We start from the raw sequence: 20146 nt of genomic DNA on the forward strand, positions 1-20146 counted from the left end.
AGTGAACATTGAAAGCCTTATGCTACATGAGGTAAGTCAGACACAGGACACACACCGAATGATTCCATTCATGTAAGGTACTAGAATAAACAAATTCTTAGAGACAGAAGAATTCCCAGGGGATACAGGAAAGGGAGAAATGGAGAGTTGTATAAAGTGTACAGAGTTTCTGTCTGGATGATAAACTAGTTCTGGAAATAGGTAGTGATGACGGCTACACAATGTGGGAAATGTACTTAATCATACACTTAAATATGGTTAAAATAGTAGGTTTTTTCTGTGCCGAAGGATGTGTGCACATGTGCGTATGTGCATGCGTGCAAGAGAGAGAAAAAGAGGGAGAGAAAAAGCACTCCCCAATGGGGCCTGGTCACACCACAGGCCTTTATCTTCCAGTTTCTATCCTGTCAGAATCCTGGGCAAGCATGCATGTATCTAACGAGACCGCCAGGGCCTAAATTCAAACCCCAGTAGGACGTGTGGGGTCTAGCTTTCTCTGTGTGGCACCTAACAACTGCACCACAGGGCCAGCCCAAATGCTAAATGCTATGTTTTGTATATTTTAACACACATATACACATGCAAAGTAGTTACTAACATTTTAAGACGATAGAACATGAAAAACCTGCCTATGTGTGTTCTTGCAAGGGTATTTCCTTTTTTTTTTTTTTAATTATTTTACTTAACTTTATTTATTCACTTCAATTTGACCAGAGAGAGATAGAGCAAGAAGGAAAGCGAGAAAGCAAGCCACCAGGTCCAGGACTCGAACCGCAGTTGGCCTTGTGGGAGTCTAACACCCTTAGCCACCATACCACCTGCCAGCCCCATGGTATTTCCTTTTTTCATGGGGTCATTGGCTATGGGTATATTGACTTCCCTCCTCTCCGCACACACACCCCACAGTCTGTCAGAGGAAGGGTGAAGAATGACATTTGTGTGGTGAAGAGGTTACAGGAAGGGAGAGTTAGGGTCAAATGAATCTAGAGCAGGGCTCGGCCTATGAGCCACAACCAGCCTGCAATTTGTAATCGTTTTTACATTTCTAAAGGATATAAACAACAGAGATAAATATGTGACAGAGGCCACATGTGCTGCAAAACCTAAATGATTTCACGTCCAGCTCTGCAGAAAGTTTGCCAGCACCTGGCCCGGCTCATCGCTGTATCCATACTCTGCCCCAGTTCGTATGTCGAAGCCCTACGCCCCAGTGCAATGGTATTTGAGGATATTTAAATTCAGGTGAGGTCCTGAGGTTGGGACCATGAGGATTAGTGCCCTTCTGAGAAGAGAGACCAGAGACCTTTTTCTCCTCTACTATCCCCTTCCGTGTAAGGACACATAAGAAGGCAGCTGTCTGCAGGTCAGGCAAAGAGCCCTCGCCAGAAACCAGCTATGCTGCCCTGCCACCCTGATCTCAGACTTCCAGCCTCCAGGCTCAAAATAAGTTTCTGCTTTTCCGCCTCCCAGCCTATGGAGTTTCCTTATGGCAGCCTGAGCTCAGACATGTCAGAGTTTTTTCCCAAGAACAGGCTCTGCCCTACCCTCTTAGATTTTACCAAAATATCTTCTCTTCACAAATGAAGGGGTTACAGAAAAGAGGAAAGAATGCTCGCCATGAAGCTTGCTGAGACGATTTCTTTGAAATAACCAGAGCGGTATGTAGTGGGCTCCGAAACTCTAAGAAGAATGGGGTTTCTACAATAGCCATTTTCTTGCGTGGCACCATCTGTTTTTCTTTGAATGTAATAAAAATGACAGCTTTTCATGTACTGATACTCCCTGTGCCTTTTAAAGTCAAACATATGATGCTATTTGTGTGTAGAGGTTTTTCTCTTGCATCCATTTGTTTCTCCAGCTTGAATTTCTATGTAAACTCCCTTGGCTAAATTACACAAGCCGCCTCCACCAGCCGCCTCCTCCCTCGCCTTAGAGCAGGGGTGGGAACCTTCCGTCTGCCGCGTGGAGTACCCAGTGTGCAGCTCTGTGCCAGGCACAGGGAGGTGTGCCCGATCAGAAGGGCTACCCCTGCCCACTGCCCTGTGTATGTCCTTTGTTCTAAACGTCCGTAAATCCCATTATCTCCCTTCTCCCCTTTGCCCTAAGTGCCTACCTTTCCCTTCAAAAGGCAATCGTATATATTTAAAGCAATCCTGTCTTTATTCTTCATTGAACAACTTCACCAGAGGTATAATGTATAAGATTGACCCAGTTTAAGTATACAATGCCTTTTAGTAAATTTACGTAATCCAGTTTGGGAATATTTGCATCACCTTACTATGATCCCTCGTGTCCTATTAGGGTTAATTCCCACTCCTAGCCCCTAAGAACCACTAGTTTCTGTCTCTTGATTTTCCTTTTCTGGACATTGCATAGAATGGTATCATCTTGATGAATGATTATTTGCATTTTGCAAGATTTTTTGAGGCTCATCTGTGTAGCATGTATCAATATTTCTTCCCTTAAGTTGCTGAGTAGTGTTCCACTGTGTGGATATATATCACCTTTTGTTTATTCTTTCATCGTTGATGGATATTTGGGTTTCACTTTTTGGCTGCTTTGAATAATATATTTGCATCAAATCTTTTGCAAGAATATTAAGCCTCTTATTATTGATAACTAATAAAACTCAAGTTTCTAGGAGCTGGCAGGTGGGGTGGTGGTTAAGGGTGCTGGACTCCCACATGGCTGACTGTGGTTCAAGTTCCGGACCTGGTAGCTTTGTTTTGTAATTTGTTAAAGGGCATCTGTGCTTGGCAGAGAAAGAGAGAAAGCACCCCCCCACAGGGTGTGGTCATGCTGTAATCCCTTCTCCTCTGTTTCTCCATCCCATTGTGATTTTGAGGCACACTTGTACATGAACAGGGAGTACATGAACACAGTCAGCCTTATGGGATGCAGCTTCCTTAGCCACCAGGCTATGGAACTGGCCCTATACTGGCTTTTTAAAATATTCTTTGAGGGACCAGCAGTTGGTGTAATGGCTATGTCGCTAGACTCCCATGTAGTCCGCCACAGTTTGAGTCCCGGACCTGGTGGCTTAAACTCACACAGGGCACATGTGCATGCGTGCCCAAGATCCTGAGAGAAGAATGGAGGAGAAGGGATTGCAGCATGGCCATCCCCTCTGGGGGTGATTTCTCACTTTCTGTCTCTCTGTCTCTCTTGTCTTTCTGGTGAGCCCGTGTGCCCTATAGCAAAAACCTCTCAAAAAAATGTATATATACATATATACATATATATATGTATTCTTTGAGTTGGGGCTGGCAGGTGGTGTGGAGGTTAAGGGTGTTGGACTCATATATGGTTGATTGGTTCGAGTCCCGGACATGGTAGCTTGCTTTCTCTCTCTCTCTGTCTCTCTGTCCTTTCTCCTCTCTCTCTCTCTCTCTCTGTCCCTCTCTGGTCAAATTAAAATAAATACATAAATAAATAAAGTTAAATAAAATAATTAAAAATATATATTCTTTGAGTCATGGACCCTTAATGGAAAGGAGGCCCTGTACTTATTTAAAAATTGTCACTTACAAACTCTTGCTTTCATAAAAGAGAAGAACAAATATAAGCTATCATTCCATTTAAGGGGCATTGATTTCAACCACACTTCTCTTATGTCCAGACCTACTGGGGTGGAGGGAGACAAATGGCGAGACATGGATCCTCCAAGCTCTTGCCATCGTGGAGGGAGTAATGACCCCATTCTACACACTCAGCAATTGTTAATGACAGGAGAGCTTTATTTTAAAAGATTTATTCAATTCATTTATTATTACTATTACTATTTTTGGAGAGATTTTTGTTATACGGCACATGCGCTCACCAGAGAGACAGAAAGCGAGAAGTCACCCCTCAGGGGATGGCCATGCCGCAGTCCCCACGCACCCACATGTACATGGCGTGAGTTTTAAGTTACCAGGACTGGGATGCGAACTGCAGTGAACTACACAGGAGTCAGGGACATAACCATCCCACCATTTGCTGCTTCCTATTATTATTATTTTTAAAATTTGACCAAAGAGAGCTAGCAGGAGAGAGAAAGTGAGAAAGCAAGCCACCATTTCTGGGTGGGACTCGAACTGCGGTTGGCCATGTGGGAGTCTAGCACCTTAACTACCATACCATCTTGCAGCCCAGCAGGAGATCTTTTAGTCCCTCCTCTCGTGCTTTCTTTGATAAAGGAAAATTATTTTTAAGAAGTAATAGTGAAGTCTCCACCATATTTTCCCCCAACCAAACAAAACATCTCATGGACGGAAGTCAGTGTTAGTCAGTTTTCTCCCTTTTCCAGGTCGAAGTCGTTGCCACCCACCTTCCCAAATGGCAGCAGCTGGCAGCTGCGTGGCCTGCCATCCAGCTCAGCTATCCGTGGGCTCCCGCCCTTTGCTGGTCTGTGTCCAGGGTAGTCTTGGTTTGGATGTGCCCAGGACCTGGGAGCTCCAGCTTCCAGAGGAGGCAGATTGTGTTAGTCGGCTGCTTTGTCATAGTCGCTCTTATTTTGAACCTGGCATTTTACTCTCTGTTTATTTTATCCATTAGTCTCGTGCCCATATGCCTCTCGCACATGGCATCTTTTACGTATTTTAAAGTGCTCTCTTTCCTCTTCCACGGTGATTTCTTCTAGTTGAGGAGACTCTGCCCTCTGTGGGGCCTTATCCATTCAGAATGCAGGAACTAATTAGGAAAGGAGGATTCGGGGGATTGAAACTGGGTTTTGGTTCCAGCCGTCACCGCACACCCTGCAGACTCCCCTGTATGTATGGCTCACCAGAACCGCCTGATCTCTTGGTTTCATAAGCCAGGACTTCTCCATTCGGTACTCGAGTCATTTGGTTGTTGCCGAATCATGCATAATTTACATTTAGCCCTTTTAAGTGTGATCTTAGCTAGGGATTGATTTTTTTCTGTTTTTAAATGACGATCAAACATACGTAGCCAGTTTTAAGTGTACAGTTCAGGGGCAGTGAGTACATCGTGGTGCGCAGCATCCTCATCGTACCCCTCCAGAGCTTCGTCATCTTCCCGAACTAAAACCTCATTCCGGTTCAGCGATAACTCCACGCGTCCCCCGACCCCAGCTCCGAGCAGCCTCTGTCTCTACTTCCTGTCCCTGAGCTTGACCGTGTGGGGGTGGAACCACACAGTACTTGTCTTTTAGTGACGGCCTGATTTCACTTAGTGTAGTATCATCGAGGTTCATCCATGTTGTAGATGCTGTAAGAATTGCCTTCTTTTTTAAGGCTGAAAAATACTCCGTTACCACATTTTGTTCATCTGTTTATCTGTTGCTGGGCAGTTGGGTTACTTCCACCTTTAGACCGTTGTGAATAATGTTGCGGTAAAGACGAGTCCACAAATATATGTCCAGGTCTTATTGATCTCACTGGCTTTAATTTATTCATATTAATATTTTGCCCATTTTGTGTTATTGGATAATTATCTGCCAGTCAAATAAGATTGATCTCTACCTTCTTTTTTTTTTTTTTCGCTATAGGGCACATGCGATTGCCAGACAGAGAGAGACATAGAGACAGAAAGCTAGAAATCACCCCCCCGGGGGGATGGTCACGCTGCAATCCCTTCTCCTCCATTCTCCTCTTGCGAACTTGGGCACGCACGCACACGCGCCTGGCATGAGTTTTAAGCCACTGGGTCCGGGACGTGAACCGCGGTCGACTACATGGGAGCCCAGCGACATAACCATTACGCAAACTGCTGGTTCCCTCTAAGTACCTTCTTGATAACAATATTGCATTTCCTATTGATCTGAAAATAATAATTTTTCACAATATGATCATTTACCCGATCCACAGTCTTTTTGTAAAGACTCAGGAACTGGGGACCAGCAGTTGATGTAATGGCCATGTCGACCCTATAGTTGACCATGGTTCAAGTCCCGTACCCGGTGGCTTAAACTCATGCCGGGCATGTGTGCGTGCGTGCCCAAGATCCCAAGAGGAGAATGGAGGAGAAGTGATTGCAGCGTGGCCATCCCCCCTGGGGGCTGATTTCTTACTTTCTGTCTCTCTGTCTTTCTGGCAAGCGCATAAGCCCTATAGCAAAAAAACAAACAAACAAACAAAAACTCTCCCAAAAAAAGGCTCAGGAACTGGCCTTCATAGCCGGACTCTGGGAGCAGACTGTGTTCATATTGAACCTGAGTCTGGCTTTGTCCAATTTGCAAAAGGAGGAAGGAATCAAATAACCAATTTCTGGGGTCAGAGGGCCACTAAGGTGATAGAGTAATAGAAACTAATACTAGTCATGAAAAAGAAGGGAACTGAATCTTAGTATGACCTGATTGGGATTGAGTTAATTTGCTCCACAAATATTTTTTGCACTCCGACTTGTGAAAAGCACAAAGTGCTTCTGCAAAACAAAAGATGAATATAACACACTCCCTGCTTTCAAGATGAATGCGTGACAGAATATTAGAGCACTTCCTTTTATAACCCAGCCGTCTTGGTCAAGGCTTGAGCCCGTAGCTGTAGAATGTTATCTCCCTGAGATAGGACGATTACAAAACACATCAAAAAGCAAAGTGTGCTTTGAAATGATATTTAAGTATTGATGGGTTTTAAGCAAAGATTTAGGGACAGACTGAAAAATCTCCCCATGGAAACTTTAGAATTTAGCTTTTGCTTCACTTGGGCTAATATAAGAGCACCAGGAAAACAGAAAGTACTCTTGCTCTTGACAGTATAAAATTCTTATTATTTTTAGAGAATAGTAACTATGCATTTATGAAGTTCTTTGTCAGAGCAATTTAGTTAATAGGTATGTAAATGACTACTTATTTCATTGTGTAGGTGGATCACTCCATGTACACTTTCTGAGAAAGAATATAAGTGCTAAAAACGATTAGCATTGCAAGTGGAAAGAAGCAAAAGTTAAAGCTAGAATGCCATACCTTTGCTATAGCAGATGTTGAGAGAGACAGAGAAAGTCCATCTTGGAGTTGAGATTCATTCCGTTTATTTACCAAGTGGGATTTCTAATTCACGTCCAACTCGCAGGTCATTTTTATTATTTTTTTTTAAAAAACTGTTTTTATTTAACTTTATTTATTTATTTTAATTTGACCAGAGAGGGACACAGAGAGAGAGAGAGAAAGTCAGAAAGCAAGCTGCCAGGTCCGGGACTTGAACCGTGATCAACCATGTGGGAGTCCAGCGCCCTTAACCACCACACCACCTGCCGGCCTCTATTATTATTATTATTTTGTATTTGCCAGAGGGCACATGCAGTCGCCAGAGAGTGACAGAAAGGTAGGGGGAGTGACAAAGCATCTTCCTCCCTGGAAATGATCATCCCACAGTTTCTTTGCTGTTTCTCATTACTTTCGGGATTTGGGGCATGCACACCTACATGCCTGGCTTGTTTTTCAAGCCACCAGGTCCAGGACTTGAACTATGCAGTCAGTCATGTGAGATCCAGCCGTCTTAACCACACTGTCACTGCCGGCCCAAGTATTTAGATGCATGGAAACTCAAGTGAATTGGAGTGCCAGGTTATTATCTATCATCGATTTTTAGGCACAAAAGATCACTATAAACCCAGCTGGGGTGGGATGTGGGAGGTACTCCAAGTTAATGCCACAGCAATAAATTTTTATGCAAGAGAACTCCTGGAAAAAAGAAAGTTTAAAGTTTACTGAATTTTCAGCATAAAAACAACTTTAGAGGAGGCTGGGAATTTCAAAGCTCTTCCGGCTCTGGCTGCCTCCTGCAATCAACCTGGAAACTTCTGTGGTAGTTGAGGAGTTAAACCAAGCCTGTCCTCAGGGAAGAAGTCACCCATGGAAGAACACACTTTGGCCCTGTCTCACAGATGGTCTCCAGCTCTTCCCTCACCTGAATCTGTCCCCCCAGTCAATTAGCCCCATCCCCAATTGTGCTTGGATCTCTACACCCTCTTCTCTGAAGTTCTCTTGGATTCCCAGTTGTCATGCGAATCAAATTAAAATTCTGGGTAATGGATCACAAGCTTGCCACCTCTTAGCCCTCCCACTCTCCTTACCTCACCCTTAACGCCCCCTGACAAAAGTTCACATGCTCTGCATCAGGCTGGGGAGCAAACGCACAGAAACTCATGGTGTTTGATTCTTTCTGTGGGCCACGGCTCATCCATCTCCCTCTGCTGTGCCCCGCAGTAAGCTGAGCCCCTGCCCCCTTGCCCCTTACCCCTGGGCTCCACACCCCTGTTGTCACCCATGTTCGTCCCTTTGCTACTGTGTTGTGCTGTGGCACTGAGCATACAGACCAGTGGCTGGTCCGCCCTCCCCCACACACACACACAGAGCTCTGCAAGAGGGCTGCAGATTGTGAGTGCCTCCTGGTTCACATGTTTATGTGTTTGCTTTTGTTTTTGTTTTCCTTCGCCTTCAGGTTCAGAGTGAAGACAGTGTCCTCCTGTTTGTAATTGCCTGGACAATCACAGAAATTATCCGTTACTCCTTTTACACATTCAGTCTGTTAAACCACCTGCCTTACCTCATCAAATGGGCAAGGTAAAAAAGCATATGGGGGGGACCAGCAGGTGGCGTGGTGTTAGGGCACTGGGCACTCTCACATGGCTGACCATGGTTCAAGTCCCGGACCTGGTGGGTGGCTTGCTTTCTCACTTTCTGTGACATAGGTGTAAATATATATATATATAACTAGAAATGGAAAATTATTGATGATAACATGCATGATTAAGCCACTATGGGGACCAGCAGTTCACATAATGGCTATATTGCTGAACTCCCATGTAGTTGGCTGCAGTTCTAGTACCAGACCCAATGGCTTAAAACTCATGCCGGGCACGTGTGCATGCGTGCCCAAGAACCCAAGAGGAGAATGGAGGAGAAGGGATTGCGGTGTAGCCATCCCCCCTGAGGGGTGATTTCTCGCTTTCTGTCTCTCTGACTGTCTGGCAAGCGCACACACCCTATAGCAAAAACCTCTACCAAAAAAAAAAAAAAAGCTACTATGCAGTATATTCTGCATGGGAAGTCACATTTTGTATGCTGTGATGATGCTTAGGGGATGAATGTAAATTAATTAATTTTTTAAAAGTTTCAGGAGGAAAAAAGTCCATAAAAACTGTTTTTCTTGAAAAAAAAAAAAAAAAAAAAAACCCATATGGGATGAAGACTAACGTTAGCAGGACCAGCAGTTAGCATAATGGCTATGTCGCTGGACTCCCAGGTAGTCGACCGTGGTTCAAGTCTTGGACCCGGTGGCTTAAAACTCACGCCAGGCGCGTGTGCGTGCGTGCCCAAGATCCCGAGAGGAGAATGGAGGAGAAGGGATTACGGCGTGACCATCCCCCCTGGGGGGTGATTTCTCACTTTCTGTCTCTCTGTCTCTCTCTGTCTTTCTGGCGAGTGCACACGCCCTATAACAAACAAACAAACAAAAAAAACTCTCCAAAAAAAGAAAAAAAAAAGACTAAGGTTAGAAATGATCACCCTCTGCATTTGTCCTTTATTGCCTAAATATTGCCTCCAAATTGCTTAAACTAAACTTGTATGAAGCAGGGGTCAGGTAGAAATCTGATCTGTAAATTTTATCAGGATAAGGTTGTCTGAATGCTTTGAATAATAGAAACCTGTTTTAATTTTTTTATATTTTACTTAAGCTATTTTCATTGGGAGTCACTCCTTTTTTTTTCTTAGTTTGCTTTGACCAGAAAGACAGAGGAAGGGAAAGTGAGGAAACACATACTGGGGGGATGTCCACCCCACAATCCCTTCTCCTTCATTCTTCTCTTAGGATTTTGGACACACAAGCACAAGTGCCCTGTTTTCAAAGCTGCCAGTTTCAGGACTTGAACCATTTAGTCAGCCATGTGGACTCTAGCCGCCTTAACCACCATGTCACCAGCTTGCCTGGGGATTTGTTCTTATCAGCTATTCAATAGCAATTTGATACTGCATCCTTTTTTTGTCCATACCAGGAGCACTTATAAACAACAGCTTTCTAAAACAGCAGAACTGATTAGACAGATGATCATGTGTCTTTCTACTAATGCTGGCTTCCTGCCCTATCTTGCTTTGTTTTAGATACACACTTTTCATTGTGCTGTACCCGATGGGAGTGTCAGGAGAGCTGCTCACAATATACGCAGCTCTGCCCTTCGTCAGACAGGCTGGCCTGTACTCCATCAGTTTACCTAACAGATACAATTTCTCCTTTGACTACTATGCATTCCTAATTCTGATCATGATCTCCTACATTCCAAGTAAGTAAACAGTTGTGCACGTATTTCCTTATGCCTTAAAATGTGGCTCTACAGTAACTGGAGTTAAATGTCTTTGATTGTTTTTGTACCATATCCAAGTACATGTAAATCTAATTTATTGGGAACGCTTTGGTTTTAATTGAATGCCGACTGTCAGAGGGAATTTTCTCTGGTGGTAACTGAATAAAGATGAACCCTTCTCCATGCAGCTGCCAAAATGCAACACTTCTCAGCGTGTGGGTTTGAAACCGCAAATACCGAGGTAGGTTAACTACATATTGGAGGAAGGTACTGAGTAACAAACAAAAAGACCCTTCAAGACCTTACCTTGCTTTTATTTTTCAGTCTCTTGAGAACCACTTATTATGGTATTTGAAAAACATTGTAAGAAGATTTTTGCTTTGTTTACTATATCAAAATAGACAGGTACTGCATTTTGAAAGTATGGGTAGTTAACTGGAAACGAATAACAAAATAAAAATAGATTTTTTTTCTGTATTTCTCATTTTCTTGTTGAGCTCCGGAACCATCCGAATGGGACATAATGTTCTCTTCAGGATGGTTTCCAGATATTTTCATAATACTGCTAGAAGTTTGCATACATAGGTGATCAGATGTGCCTTTCAGCATACTCAGGGGCAGAGGTAAAGAGGCGCGTCTGGTGCTTCTGTGAGGGGGCCCTATTTGATGAGGGCAAGGAGTTGAGTCCTCTTCTTGAATTCTGATGTTCTACATCCCAAAAAGATCTCCGTGTGCCCAAGGACACGGAGTGTTAGTGTTTTTCTCACGTAGCTATTTCCGTAGCCGTTGTAACCCTGGGTCTTCCTTCAGTCTCTACAGGGTGCTGTATTCTCCCCTAAATCCCAAGTTAAGTTCAGGCAGGGTTGGATTTTTTTTTTTTTAGCCTACAGCATTATCTGAGTGAATCATCCTGACAATCAGAAGCGGCATGTTTGTGTCCCTCGGTGGAAAATGGCACGTCGCACACTGTGAGAAAAGAGTGACATCCAGATTTCATGTGAACATCCATCCCAGGAGTTCTCGAATGCCGTTCTGCTTCATGGTTCACTTGCTGCCCCTTACCCATGGTCAGGTCCTCCTCTGTAGTGCTGGGGCCCTGGTGGCTAAAGGCCATCTCTCTCCAAATGTGAAAGGTAGTTGATTTTCAAACAAAAGATAAGTGCAAAAGAGTTCCCAAAATTTAAGTAACAAAACTTAGCTTCTAGTTTCACCTTTTTAAATTTTTTTTCTTACAGTTTCTTTTTTCTTTTTCTTTTCTTTTTTTTTATTTTGAGATATTTTTGCTATAGGGCACATGCACTGGCCGGAGAGACAGAGAGAGAAAGCGAGAAATCGCGTCCCAGAGGGATAGTCGTGCCATAATCCCTTCTCCTCCATTCTCCTCCTGGGATTTTGGGCATGCACACACATACACCCAGAGTGAGTTTCAAGCTGCCGGATCTGGGACTCAAGCTGCAGTCAACCTCAAGGGAGTCCAGCATCTTAACCACTATACTACCTTCCGGTTCCATTTCTTACAGTTTCATTTTCCATCTCTAGAGCAACAATTCACAGTTGCAGTTTTACCACACCCAGAATAACACCTGTGAGCCCACTGAGCACTATAGGGTTTATTTCAATTCAACACATTTTTTGAATGAATAGGAGATATATATCATATTGGATAACTGGGGGAAGGGCAGAGAGGATACTGTGAAATCAAACCTATAATAAGATGTTTCCACTTTAACAAAAATCCAGGGATTCCCCCCTTCGAGTTTCTACAAGATTTCCTGTCTGTCTGCAGCTGTTAGTCTTTTCTGTGCTCTAGTGACCAACTAGTGCCAAGCCTTTTGCCTCTCCCTAGTGACCTCTTGATGTAGAGGCAGGGCCTGGTCAAGCATAGGTCAGCCTTCCCATGCTGATAGGATTCCCGAGGAAAACCCCAGTTCCATGGGATTTTTCTTCTTAGCCTTGAAAGAGGCTAGGAAGTGGGCCAGCAGGTGGCGTGGAGGTTAAGGCAGCAGGATCCCACATAGCCTGTTGCCCAGTTTGAGTCCCAAACCCAGAGGTTTGAAAAATATGCTGGGCATGTGTACGTGCCGAAAATCCTGAGAGGAGAACAGAAGAGAAGGGATTGTGGCACGATTATCGTCATTGGGGGTGATTTCTCACTTTCCCTGTCTCTCTCTCTGGTGACCACATGCACTCTATAGCAAACTAAATAGCAGACAGACTGACGTGGAAGAGAGAAAATAGGAAATAGAACCTTAGAGGAAAGGGTAGGACCCGTCTCTCAGCGGAAGTCTGCTTTCATGACCCCAACGCCTTTCTGCTTCTCCACCTTTTTTGGATAGAGCACTAGGTATAATTTCTTCTTGTAAGGCAGCTTCACTCTTGTAGACCAGGAGAAAGGGTGGGTATCATAGAAAGGTGCACGAAGGCCCTCTTAGTCCCTGACTCCCTGCCCAGGTTCGAGGTGGCACTGAGACTCTGCTCCTGCACGAGTCAGCATCAGGCTGCTGGTGCTCGCGGTGCTTCCGGCCTGGCCAGTTGCCATGGATGTTTCTGGGAGTTCAGGTTGTTACTACTGAGACTACTTTGTGCAGTTCATTCCAGCCAACCTCACGTTCCCAACTTTCCAAAACTTTGTATTTATAAGAAGAAAATGCAGAATTAGGACAGGCAGTTTCCTTTACCAAATCTGGTCTTCTTTCTCCAACTTAGCATTCTTGTAATTGTCGTTAATGGGACTTTGCTGGTGTACGCGTACTATGTAAAGTAACACCTTTCCTTCATGGTCCTGATCACTGCACACGTAGCCTGGGCTGTGACTCCTGGCTGTGGTCTCCAGGAGACTCGCATTGGGTCTCTGGAGACCCTGGCAAGGTGCTCCTCCCCATCCTGCCCCAGTCGCAGCATCCCCAGTGTCACTACAGCACACTCTGCAGGACTCAGCGGGTGTCTAAGTCCGATTGAAATTTACCTGCAAATTGGTGCCAATTGGTAATGAGGGAGGGGACAGGAAAAGCATGGGAAGCCCTGCTATAGGGAGGACTCCGAGAAGCTGGCACTGACCTGGCTGTCAGGAACCACACCTCCGATCTGTGGCACCGAGGAGAGGCAGAGCATTTGCAGATGCTCTCGTCTGCACAGTAGTCCTCCTCCTGGAGCGGAAGGGAGCCCTAAATGTTATCGGCCATGGTAAAGGGACGAAAGCCCAGGAGTACCCACAACCCCTTTGCCTTCCACACACAGGGACAGACATGCGGCACGCTCAGTGACTATCTTCACTTGTGTCCTGAGCCAGGAGAGAGGAGGCAGACGTCTCAATAGCCTGCTGTCAGGTAGAGGTCTTCTTCACGGTCGTCGGTGTGGCCTGACGTGATTGTAGACATGCACCTGGAATTGTTCCAGCCATTATGGCTGGTTCAGCCCGAACACGTCGGTAATTCAGATGGACAGAGCATCAGGGTTCAAGCCACCAAGACGTCGCGGCTAGAGCTGTAGGAAACAACAGCCCACGCTCCTCAGTCTCCTGGCCTCCTGCACAGCGTCCTCTCGGGCACCGAGGGCCTCTGGGAGATGGAAAGCAATGAAGGGCCGTATCTGCCCTGTTTCTGGTAGCCGACAGGTCCTGGCCCAGGGACGTGACAGTGTATGACTGTCTTCTTGCTTTAACGGCCACTAAGGGCCTAATGAGTGGCTCCGAGGTCATCTCCTCCCCCAGCCCCCCGAAAGGCCTGGAGGCTGCAGCCACCCCCGTGGGGTAATGTAGTCAGAAAGCCCAGCAGTGGGAAGTCCTTAGCACCCTAGCTCACCACGGCTCCTTTCACTGGAGGGCTCTATAGAAATATGACTGGCCTCACATTTTTAAATGATGGCAATTAGCATTCCTTATGGTTTAATTATATCCTTACTTCCAGCTTTAAGATTATAGAGCTTGTCAAATTTTCTGGCTTTCGTACCAAAATAGTTCCTCACTGCTGAATTATATGCATAAACCAGGTCCTTTCTGTGAATAACTTCCTGCCTAGAAATAGCAAGTGGAGTGGATGGCAGCGCAGCTCAAGGAGGCCTCCTCGGCAGTTCATCCGATCCCCGCACACACACCCGCTGATGCCTCGGGGCACTTGTGGAGGATCATTTGAAATCTGGCCAACCTGGAACCTGTTTAAAAAGGAAGAAATTCTCAGGAGAGAGCTGGCAGTAGTAGAAATTACCACCCCAAAATATAGATTACTTCCTTTAAAAATAGAGATAGGAGCTGTTGCGCTGTTGAGGGGGAAGGAAGGAAAGGCACCGCCCTCCCGGCGTTGTGCGGTGGTTGACCCCAGCGTACAGTAACCTCGTGAAGACCAGCTAGCTCAAACTGGCCGTACCCAGCCGGGACCCACAGGCGTTTAGGGTGGGACAGCTCTTTGTAGTCAGGTTCCATCACACAAGGCAGGATGTTGCCGTGCCCCTGGCCCTGTGTGCTAAATCCCAGGGGCTTCCCTCATTTACAGATGCTCCCTAGAAAGGCAGTACCGCCCTGTTGACTGAAGAGCCGGTACTGTTGAAGGTATTCTATGAGATGAGCAAGAACAGAGGCTCTCTAGGCCTGCGATCCTGACTTGCCATGATAAGGGCTTTTTCTACATTCAGACTTGGCTTGGTTGTACTCAGGTTAAATGCCCTAGCACCCCTCCGTCCTCAGTCTTCCCACTCAAAGAACAGCTTTTCTTGGGACGAACTTCTGGGAGAGTCCTCTCCCACAGTGACAGAGGGGGCTAGGCAGAGGATCAGGAGGCCTGAGCCTGCCCCTACCTGTAAGTGATGCTGTGAGCCACGTTACACGTTACCCACCCTCCCTGGGCCAGCTCCTCCTCTTTGAAATCGGAGTAGCCAACTCCATCATTAGAATGCTTCCCCTGGTTGTGAAATTAATCAGAATAAATGTGAAGATAACGTGAGAGATTTGGGAATTTTATTTGGCAGCTCTGTGACATCTTGATTGGTAATTACAGTGATGACGGTGACTGTCGTTCCACTCCACACCACTCTCCCGTGGCTAACGCAGGAGAAGCTAAGTCTCTCTGTGTTCCCCCTCCCCTTCCTCAGTCCCACGCTGCTGTCTTCCTTGGTTTCTAGACAAGAAAGTGGCAGAGGGTCAGAGAGGACCGCACGGTCACGAGCTCCCATTGAATATCCATTTTAAATGATCTCTGTAACCAATTTTTTTCTTTTTTCTTTTCAGTTTTTCCCCAGTTATACTTCCACATGATACACCAGAGAAGAAAGGTCCTTTCTCATACTGAAGAACACAAGAAATTTGAATAGTTCCTGCTTTCTGCACCTTCCTACCCCCCAAAAAAAAAACTTTTCAATTATCAAACAATGCTGCAGACTTTTTGAGTTCCCAATACGTTTCATAGAAAATAAGTAAGAACTATTTTTAAAATATTTAAAAAACAAAAACAAAAATCCAGCGTCACATGGGCCTGGGCTTTTATAAAAAAAAAATTAAAAAAAAAAAGGCTGTTACGTAAAACATCCTGGCTGGTCCATTTCAGCATGCTCTTTCAACCAGAAGTTCCCACTATTTACGATGGCACCAGAAAGGGATTTGGCATTTTATACCCTCCTGTGTCCTCCACGTATCTGATAAAGATCTGTAACACGAAGTACCTGAGAGTTACAGGCCGAGTATTGAACCCGTCCCAGCTGAGTGCCCAGCTCGCAGTAGTTATGTTTCAGTCTGCAGTGTGTTTAGCATTCCCTCTTCAAAGTGCTTGACTGCATGCTGGAAACTATTTGTCTTTTTGAAGCGGCAAACTTTGTTCTATGGAATGCTCTGAAGTTATGGCTGGGACCTAGCCCCTCCTATCTAGTGAATGAATTATAAAACGTATATGCCTGTGAAGCTTCGGGGTAGTGCCCACAATCAGAAAACTAGAACCCTTTTGTTTGTTTCCAATTGAGTCATGACTGCCTGCCACTAAGAAACGTGCTTGAATCTCATAGGTATGTGTACGTTGTAAGGAACCTACCTTCTCTGGAGCTCAGCCTCAATCATATTTCAACAGAATGACCGTTGTCGGCAAGGGGAAGCTCAGTAGCTTGTAAGTGATGAGTACCTTTCACAGTACAGTTCTCAGAGCACCTCCGAGTAATGCATTTGCCAATCTCTAGTCGCATTTCTGGACCCGAAGCCAATCCAGTCACACAGGAGTAGGGAATCTCTTACTGAAAGCACATGGAAGGCGTTGCGGTCCAGAAAAACATGCAAGAATATTTTATACACTGTTCGTACTTTCTTTTTCTTATTTTATGTTTTGGTTGTCACTCACTCTTCTGTTTGAATGCTTTTCCTTACTATGGTCAGTGTTAATTCCCACCAAGTGGTAAGTCCAGAGACAGTAGAATGTCCCCGCGGGGTGGTGGTGAGCTAAGGGCTGTCATCTGCATGTGTTGGTACAGCCATCAAATACCAATAGCTTGGTCCTGTGGACGTCCCCTCGTTAATGCTGTGTCTTCGTACCATGTAGTCGCTCAACTGCGCATTGTAAACCCTTCAAGAAAGGCTGGATGAAGGCGTAAAACCCAAGTTTAGATGAGCATTGGATTCAAAACACAGTACTTTCTTTCCCAAGCCTTGTTTCTTTCTTTTTTTTGGGGGGGGGGATTGTTGCTCTTTGAAGAGTGTGAAGGTCTAGCTGACTGAGTAGTTGTCATTCATTGCTAGTATCAGAAAAGTGTCACAATGGAAAGCTAAATTTTTAAATGTTTATTTTCATAGAAGCTTAAAAATTTAATGCAGGCAGCTGTGTGATAAATTATTTTTGAATTAAATATCAAGATTCTGCTTCTTAAAATCAGTCTTCCTAACTTGGGTATGTCAAGATTAGAATCCGTCCTTGTGTTTGACAGATAAAATATGTTGGCAAGATGATTTGTCAGGCTTTTTCTCTCTTTTGATTCTTGGAAAATGTATTTCTACTGTAAAATAGAATTGCAGGTTATCTTTGCCTTATTACTTTATTCAGTTAAGATTTTTTTAATTGTTTTTGGAATAACTATCAAAGATGAGATGAAAAATGTAGTTTTCTGGGGCTACTGGACTGGGAGTTTTATTCAGGCACCTCTATTATAATTTGTCACCATTTATGAAAAACATCCATTGCATCAAACTGAACCCTGACAACAAGAACACGGCAAACAACTCCCTTTTCAAAAAGGGCCTCACCCCCAGCGTGTATTTTTATACACCAACATTTAAAATACTTACAGCAGATAAGGCATGTCACCGTGTCCTTCAGTAACCTCTCTGAGTAACTGCTTTCTTTATCCTTAACACGAATTAATTTCTCCCTTAAAGTAGTGGTGTTCTTTTATAAATCGGGAACATCCAACCCCACCAAATGTCACATCTTCTTATAAAGTGTGAACCAGGAACGTGGTGTTTGATGGTGTTTTGTCAGACTTAGCAGTTTCATTTCAGGGCACAGTCAAAGGCACCATCTTCCCGGCTACCCCTCCATTGTGTTTCCGACCCCCTCTGTGGAGCCTCCTGACAGAATGCTTTGAGGTCTGCAGTGGTGCTTTGTAGACACGCGCGGCTCATCTGCATCTTGCTGTGTTCCGTTTGCTAAGACTGGGATCATTCATTTAACATGTACCAACCATGATCAAAGGCACCGTGGAGACTCGGTCACAGGATAAAGCACCGTCCTCCTGATGAGAAAGTTCCTCTAAAGCGAACTTCTGACGGGAAGGCTGAGCCAATGCGGAGTGTTCTGAAGAGGCACACGAAGAAAGTGTGCCCTCATTTTTCACTTGAGGTGTTTTTGTTTGTTTTTATTTTGGTTTTTTGTTTTTGGTTTTTTTTTTTTTGGTTATTTCTAATAAAAGGTTGGTCTTGATGTGGTTCAACCTGCAAATTATTTTCAATCCTGAGTTTCAGATAAAACATGAGATTCAATACATACTGCTCCTTTGAAATTTGGGTAAAAAAAATTATACAACAAGATATATAGTCATTTTTGTATTTTTTCTATGTTGTGAAAACCAAAATTGTAATTTTATAAGTCTTTGATTCACTAAAATTATATAATTTAAATGTATTTTTTGTATATTTAGAAATAAGGAGTTCAGAGACTGCTTAACTTTCTATGCATGCATTTGAAAGCTGTTTCTACCTGATAATGTTAATGTAATAAGTTGTATTCATAAAATCTGTGTTGCATTTCAAAATAAACTGATGTGCGCTCTGCCTGGATTTGAAATACTGACCAGTGCGTATTTCACATTCAATAGGCCTGAATGTGGTGTTGGCCGAGATATGGAAGCGTTTCAATTCTCTTAAGGATTCCAGCTCTTTCTTAGACAATTTAAAAATCTATTTCTGCTATTCATAATGGTTCTGCACTTACAGGAAAAACAGGCTATATTAAGAGGTTTCCAAAAAGTCCTTGTTTCCTGCCAGTCTTCAAGCTTACCAAACCAGCCTGTAAGCTTCAGAGACTGAAGAAGGACTCCTCATGCAAGCGACCGAAGAATCAAAGAGATTAATCAGCAAAAAGCTGAGAACCCTTGTCATATAATGGGGGAGGGGATTTGTTTGTTTTTATGTGATGTTCTAACACAAGTTGAGAGGGGAGATATTGCTGGCCAGCAATATTCATCTGACGTTAGAACCAGCTGTAGTATAGGCCAGCAGGTGGCAAGGAGTTTAGGGCAGCTGGATCCCACATGGCCAACTCTGTGGTTCAAGTCCTGGACCCAGTGACTTGGGAATCACTCCAGGAGCATGTACATGTGTTCCCAAAGTCCCAAGAGGGGAATGGAGAGAGGGGATTGTGGCATGGTCATCCCTTTTGGTGTGATTTCTCACTGTCTCTGTCTCAGCAAGCGCATACACACTATGACCAAAAAAAAAAAAAAAAAGTGCTGAAGTTAAGCACCTCGTCCTGAAAATGCCTCCAACCAGAACCATCCAGGAACTGCTTTATTCTAAGTTCCCAGGAAGCACTGACTTAGGACCTTCTCAGCGGGTCACTTCTGACCTGGCTCCGAACCCTCACGTTTTCCCCTCAGAATGCAAGCCCTGAGGGCTCCGAGCAGGTTCTGGTCAACTCTGGGTGCCCTCCCCTGGGGCTGGCCGTGTTGTCCTCCCGACCGGGTCCACCCCTCTCAGGGCTAACCGCACCATCGCGGGAGTGCCACCTCCTTTGTCCTGTCTAGATTCTGGTCAGAGCCTCGATGTTCCCAGCACAGGGAGAGACTACGTCTCTCACCGGATGTAGTCTTTCCTGTTTCAGAGGTAGTTTTTTGGTTTTGTTTTTTTTCATTTTTTGAAGAATAAAATTCCTGCAACACAACTGAGGAACAGATGGTAAATAATACAGAGACTACCCAGAAAATACATACGACCTTACAATCTTAGGGTGGTAATGGGATACTGGGGCTTTGTAATTTGTCATTGTCATATTTTGTGGCAATTATGTGTACTGTGTTAACAGAAGCCTTAGCCTGGAGGAATTACCATTGGTATAATTAAGAGGCCTGCTGTTACACGCAGCGTTCCAAAAATACTGCTGTGTTGTTCTGTTCCCTTTAACAAGAATGAAGACTAGCTTTGCAATTCCTCATATTATTAAAAAGAAAAAAAAATAACCCTCAGCCTTACAAATAGCCTGGCTCATTGTCATACAGTTTGGTGGTGAAGAAATTGTTCTAAGCAACTATTACCAAAAATAGCCATACCTATTAACATTCTCCTGCCTACCACTGAGAACCAGAATTAGGGGAGAGAGCTGTGTGGCTTTTTGACCAATGCTTCTTTTTTTAAAATGTGAAATACTATTTAATTATTTGCCTTTTTTCCTTTCATTTAGAAAGATGCCCTTACTGTTATGGGGGCAAGTCTAATTGCCTAAAA

The 20146-nt window shown here is 44.4% G+C and overlaps 1 protein-coding gene across 1 annotated transcript in view; it reads left to right on the forward strand.

The window, feature by feature from the left end:
* The window catches only part of HACD2 (3-hydroxyacyl-CoA dehydratase 2), a gene marked incomplete at its 5' end in the record, with an annotated part of 103033 nt that extends 85144 nt beyond the window's left edge, over positions 1-17889 (forward strand). The window contains 3 exon segments of the mRNA XM_014590178.2: positions 8385-8506; positions 10046-10224; positions 15464-17889. Of these exon segments, the coding sequence (XP_014445664.1) occupies positions 8385-8506; positions 10046-10224; positions 15464-15546 (384 nt within the window).
* Between the last annotated feature and the right edge of the window lie 2257 nt (positions 17890-20146).

This window comes from Tupaia chinensis, unplaced genomic scaffold, assembly GCF_000334495.1.
Source record: "Tupaia chinensis unplaced genomic scaffold, TupChi_1.0 Scaffold000415_1, whole genome shotgun sequence".
Taxonomy (NCBI): domain Eukaryota; kingdom Metazoa; phylum Chordata; class Mammalia; order Scandentia; family Tupaiidae; genus Tupaia; species Tupaia belangeri.